Source organism: Arachis ipaensis, chromosome B06, assembly GCF_000816755.2.
Source record: "Arachis ipaensis cultivar K30076 chromosome B06, Araip1.1, whole genome shotgun sequence".
In the NCBI taxonomy this organism is placed as follows: domain Eukaryota; kingdom Viridiplantae; phylum Streptophyta; class Magnoliopsida; order Fabales; family Fabaceae; genus Arachis; species Arachis ipaensis.
The window spans coordinates 103,644,395-103,650,664 of NC_029790.2; the positions used below are offsets into that span (position 1 = coordinate 103,644,395).

General features: G+C 27.1%; 1 protein-coding gene across 2 annotated transcripts in view; it reads left to right on the forward strand.

The window, feature by feature from the left end:
- LOC107604776 (alpha-L-arabinofuranosidase 1-like) overlaps positions 1–6,270 on the forward strand; it is a 7,234-nt gene extending 964 nt beyond the window's left edge. The window contains exons 3-17 of one of the 2 annotated variants that reach the window (XM_021104681.1): positions 258–466; positions 1,487–1,617; positions 2,170–2,326; positions 2,606–2,675; positions 2,902–3,047; positions 3,343–3,388; positions 3,519–3,574; positions 3,688–3,841; positions 4,033–4,151; positions 4,243–4,317; positions 4,432–4,535; positions 5,020–5,073; positions 5,341–5,542; positions 5,823–5,966; positions 6,071–6,270. In XM_021104681.1, coding sequence (XP_020960340.1) covers positions 258–466; positions 1,487–1,617; positions 2,170–2,326; positions 2,606–2,675; positions 2,902–3,047; positions 3,343–3,388; positions 3,519–3,574; positions 3,688–3,841; positions 4,033–4,151; positions 4,243–4,317; positions 4,432–4,535; positions 5,020–5,073; positions 5,341–5,542; positions 5,823–5,966; positions 6,071–6,166 — 1,763 coding nt within the window. In that variant the 3' untranslated portion in view covers positions 6,167–6,270. The remainder of the gene's footprint in view (positions 1–257; positions 467–1,486; positions 1,618–2,169; positions 2,327–2,605; positions 2,676–2,901; positions 3,048–3,342; positions 3,389–3,518; positions 3,575–3,687; positions 3,842–4,032; positions 4,152–4,242; positions 4,318–4,431; positions 4,536–5,019; positions 5,074–5,340; positions 5,543–5,822; positions 5,967–6,070) is intronic. The other variant, XM_021104682.1, reaches the window with a different exon arrangement.

The window sequence follows — 6,270 nt, forward strand, 5'->3', positions numbered from 1 at the left end:
TTATTGAGAATAAAAGTATTTGATTTTAAAATTTTGTAAAGACCAAATTAAATATTTATATTAAACAATAATATTTGGGAGATAATAAAAAATTAATTCAAACAATCTAAAGTTATTTTAGAATAATTATATAATTTTAAATATAATAAATATGTTATTACAGTTTTTATGTTATATAAAATAATGTAGATATTATTTCTCTAGCATTACTGATATTAATAATGTATAATGATTTTCTTTTAACATTATCATTTCAGGTTTTGAAGGAGGAAGAGGGAGTGGTAGTCCTTCAAGTATTTATCCATGGAGAGTAATTGGAAATGAATCGTTGATTTCAGTTTCAACGGATCAGACGTCATGCTTTGAACGTAACAAAATTGCTCTACGCATGGAAGTGCTTTGTAACGGACCAAAATCTTGTCCTCCTGCTGGTGTTGGTGTCTCTAACCCTGGTTATTGGGGCATGGTCAGAATTCAGAAACTGCTACTTTCTATACTCTGCTAATTATCCATTAGAAAAAATTTACAAGTCTAACACTTTTATTTAAATTAAGATGACGCGGGTTCAGGTATTGATAAAAATAAAAATATATATTATGAATTATATATGACAAAGAGTATTTAAAAAAATTATGTGAAAATTGTTTTTATATTTTTATTATAGATAGTAGATATTTTTTTTGGTGTCTTGAGAAAAATAACAAGAGAAGAAAAAAGAACACAAATTCAGAGAGCTCAAACGCTAATAGAAATCATATCTTTCTGTAAAATCTTATTCAATGTATCCCCAAGCTCTATCCAAACATTGCATTTAGCATTAGCTTTAACCACACAATTTATTTTCCTTCGACTAAGTTCAAACTGAACTTCTCAATTTTTTGACAAGAGATCATGGAGTTCAACCAAAGGTTATGATCCACCATTGTGCTATGATTGGAAATATTTTTTAGGATCAGAAAGGTCTCAAAAGGAGTCCGTTTCACAAATTACATTCTTAAAATTAGCTTCTCAAGACAACATTAAGCCATGCCAAGCTGCCATTAATTCACAGCGATACACTGGCCAAAAAGAAGAAAGCCAGCTTAATTTTTATTTTACTTTTTCTTTAGTCAAAATCAAAACTTTTTTATTAGAAATTACTATCTTTGTATTAATATATATCTTTTTTTTTGTTATTCTCTTTTGTTTTTATTCTTAAATTATTACAATCACTATTATAGTCGCTATAGTTATATTTTTCATTATCTAAAAAAAAAGATGATAAGAAAAAAATATATATTTTTAAAAGAAAAATTTTGATTTTGATTAAAAAATTAAAATAAATCAAAATAAGGTGTTTTACACAATATTAAAATGTTTTAAAGGTTAGACACAAAATTAAAATTCAGTTAAAGTAGTAGGGATTAAATTAAAGCAGTATTTTTCACTAAAAAAAAATCACCATTATTACCTTTGATTAACTTCTTTTTTCCTCATGTATGAACAGAATATTGAGAAGGGAAAGAAATATAAACTTGTGATGTATGTTAAAGTTAAAGCTAGTGGACCAGTTGATTTACAAGTTTCATTGACAGGATCTGTTCACCGTGTTAACATGGTTTCCATTATTAGCTTCAGGTGAGTTACATTATTTATTTGGTTTTGCTAGCTAAACAACGATTTTTGTAAATAATGTGAATAATGGATTCTAGAATTAACCCAATAAAATAAAAAAAAAAACATTTCACTTTCAAATTATCACCTAGAATAACCATCTGCATACTTAGTGAATTGAACTCCAGTCATTGTTAATTGTGCATGAGTAAATCGAATTAAAAGAAATAACCATCCAATTAAAAATAATGAACATAATCATCTGCATACCTATTGAATTGAACATCCGACATATCTATTGTTTACATTATTTAGTATTCTCATTATCTACTTATACTTTTCCTTATTTAAATTAAAATAAGTGGAATTTGTTGTTGTTTACCCTATCCTATTTTAATTTGCAAATAAAATACAGTAATCAAAAAGTAATTTTTAGACGAGAAGTTATTTTTTAAAAAGAAATTGACCACTTATCAACTTTAAAGTGTCGAATTATATATTTTAAATAGTACATATTTAAATTACACATGAAACCGCTACTAATTAGATTGCTTATATTATATACGTTCTTGGCAGTGCCATGACAGATAATAATTTTTCAAAGTGGACAAAAGTAGAGGGAATATTAGAATCAAAGGCAACAAATCATAATTCAAACCTTCAAATAACAACTACTACGAGAGCCATATTATGGTTAGATCAAGTATCACTTATGCCTTTGGACACATATAAGGTATGTTTTGTTCATCATAATAGTAATAATAGTGATAACAATTTCATTATTACTGTTATTGTTGCTGTTATTAACTTGAGTATAGCACAATTACTGTTAATTAATGTGCATTTTATTTTAGAGGATATGTGCTTTGTAAAATGTTCTTATATTTATGAAAATTTTATATTAAAAAATATTCCAATGTAAGATTTAGTGTAGAAGTTTTAGAAATATGAAAATATCCTTATATATATAATCATCATTCTTTTTAGAAGTTTACTATTATTGTTGGTATAGGGTCATGGTTTCCGAATGGATCTTTTTAAAATGGTGGCAGATTTGAAACCAAAATTTTTGAGATTTCCAGGTATGCTAATACTATAAGTTTCAATTACATTTATTTATTTTTTTAATTAAAAAAATATTGATGAAACGAGAAGGAAAAAAAAGTAATAACTGAGTTTTGAATCATAAGATATATAATGTTATGTATATATTTAGCTATTTTACGGGAACATGTGACTTAACTAATATTAGTTGGTCCTCTATATAAGATATGTAATAATAATTGTTCATTTTTATTATTGCAATAGGTGGTTGCTTTGTTGAAGGATACTATCTGAAGAATGGATTTCAGTGGAAAAATACAATTGGAGCATGGGAGCAGAGACCCGGTCACTATGGTGATGTTTGGAAATATTGGACTGATGATGGTTTTGGCTTTTTTGAGATGCTTCAAGTGGGTGCACTAATCTCTTATATTCATGTCTAAACACTTCATTCTTTTTTTAACCATCTTTCTATGAACATCTTCATTTTTAATTAAAATATGAAATTATTGACCATTTTATTAATATTTTTAGTATCTTTTCTTACAATATATATCTCATTTTTTTTATGCTTAGGAATTGTTTTTTTTTTTTAATTTACTGTTTATATCAGGGTTTATTGGATTATCTATCAAAGCAATAGTTAAAAATCGGATTATGTTTAGTTTGTTGTTCTATTATATTTAATGAGTTTTGCTTAAATAGTTAGCAGAGGACCTTGGTGCATTGCCAATATGGGTGTTTAATAATGGTACGTTCTCTTATTATATTAATTAACTAGAAGTTTAATTTTTTTTTCTTTTAGAAAAAGAAAAGATAATAAAAATCACAATTACCTCTATGAGAATGTGCCCTTATTTTCAATTAAATATATTGTATAGGAATGAGCGTTGGTGGAGAAGAAGTTAACATGTCTGCCCTTTCACCTTTTATTCAAGTATGAAAAACTTTCACTTTTTTTAATTAATTGTAAATTCAATATATTATTATACCAATTTTTATGTATGATATTATTCTTTCTAAATTAAGATTTGTATTTAATTACAATAGGATGCCCTTGATGGCATTGAATTTGCTAAAGGTTCTCCCTCTTCAAAGTGGGGATCTGTTAGAGCTTCAATGAGACATCCTGAACCATTCGATTTCAGATTTGTTGCTGTTGGAAATGAAAATTGTTTTCCTCATCACAAAGTGCACTATCAAGGCAACCATTCTTTAATTTATTTTGTTTATGATTATTATTATTAACTACTGAAATGAAAATTATTTTCCTCATCATGAAGTGCACTATCAAGGCAATCATTCTTTAATTTATTTTGCCTATGATTATTATTAGCTACTTTATTTATTTGTCTTTTGTATTTATTTATTTATTTATTTATTTTGACTGAACAGAAAAGTACTTTAAGTTCTATGATGCTATAAAACGTGCTTATCCAGAGATTCGGATTATCTCAAATTGTGATGGTTCTAAAACGCCATTAAATCACCCTGCTGATCTCTTTGATTTTCATGTAATAATTTTTCAACTAAACTGATAACTACTAAACTTTATTCTCTTTTAGTTTGCCATATTTAGTGAATTTTTTTTTTTTAATTTGTTAGATATATCCAAATAATTCTATGGACATGTTTTCCAAATACTCCGTATTCGACAAGACATCAAGATTGGGTCCAAAGGTTTGATTATATTGCATACTTTTAATTTCTTTACTGGAATTATTATTTATTATTTATTATATACATGCATTTGATAAATGAAAGATCAACTTTGTCTATTGGCTTTAAATGTAGGTGTTTGTTAGTGAATATGCTGTTGTGAAGGATGATGCAAGAAATGGAACCCTTTTGGCTGCATTGGCTGAAGCTGCATTCCTCATTGGATTAGAAAGGAACAGGTTAGGTGGCAATATAATACCGTAATGTTAGGAAGACAAAAAAACAAAACCAGAACTTGTCTTATTTAGCATTCATTAATTGTCGTCACAATAAATAAATGTTAAATAAAGTAAGTTATGCCTATTTTTGGCTAATTTTATTTGGTTATCAAACATTTCCGATATAAAACATAGTTCTTTTTCTTCTTTTTTTTTTTATTAATTTCATTAGCAAACTGGCTTTTTAATTTAAGTAATTTTCTTTAGGAAAAGTATAGATAACTAACAAGATTTTTGAACAATGTGTAAACAATGTGAATTAATAAAGTTAAAAGAGTAAATTTAATTAGTAACATTAAATTAGAGTATAGTATATTTTTATTTGATTGGTGGTTGTTTATGTTGTTCAAAATTTTCATTGTTCCCTAGCACTCCCCTTTTCTTTATTTGATCTACTAGTTATATTACTCACATTTATTTCATTTTATCTCTTAATTTGATGCAGTGATATTGTCCACATGGTTTGCTATGCACCGCTGTTCATAAATAAAAATGGAAGGTCAATCTAGTTCTCTTGACCACCAACTATTTTTTTTAATTTCTTGAAAAAAAAAATGAGTTGCATATATCTTCAGTCTCTATAAACTTTTGTCATTTCTTTTGTCCCTTTCAAATTAAGAGGGACTAAAAGTCTAAAACCAACAGAAAAAAAAAAAAGAAAAATAAAGAGAGAAAATTCAAAATAACTTATATTTATAGAGATTAAAAATATATTTTAAAGCAATAAAAGTAATTAATGTGATGAGAAATTAAATTGAATTATCAGGTATAGTTGGATTCCGGATGCAATAGCATTCAACTCCCATGAAAGCTATGGAACTCCAAGCTATTGGGTCCAACAACTTTTTAGTGAGTCAAGTGGAGCTATATATCTCAATTCAACTCTCCAAACTTCATCTAATTCAATTGTTGCATCTGCAATTGGCTATCGAAGTTCCCAAGATTCCAAAATCTACTTAAGAGTGAAGGTAATTGCACTAATATTATACTCTAATTGTATATGATTATATAATGTGTGTGACTTAACTCCTTGTGAAAAAATTGAGCTGGCTAATCATTTTTTTCTTTTGTCATAATTTGTAGATAAAAGAGTAAAAATAGTTAGTCAACTTAATTTTTACTTACAACGAATCAAGTCACAATATGTATGTGTATGATTTTATTGACATTTAAGAAAGCATATATACATGAAACCTAAGCTTATTGTTCATTATATATGAAATTAATTTAATATATTAAATTTTGCAGGTGGTGAATTTTGGAAGTGAAATTGAGAAGCTTCGGATAACTATTAATGGATTGAGCTCCAATGTGCAACAATCTAGATCAACAAAGACAGTGCTCACATCATCGAACAAAATGGATGAAAATTCTTTTTCACAGCCAAACAAGGTAATAATATATATAATGATAGGATTTAATATTTCATCATTTTCGCTCATTAGGAATTATTACAAAATTATTATATGCTTTAACTTGGTACCTTTTAAATGTAGGTTGTGCCACGAAAAAGTGCACTTGAGAATGCTAGCAACAACATGGTTGTCTCAATTTCTCCGTATTCGGTTACATCATTTGATTTATTAGTATAAGACAACCAAGCCATGCTTTAATTCCAACATGAATGTAACATGAATGGAATTAGGCGAGCAAATACGTTTAAAACGTCTTTAAATAAAGATGTTGGATCTTATCT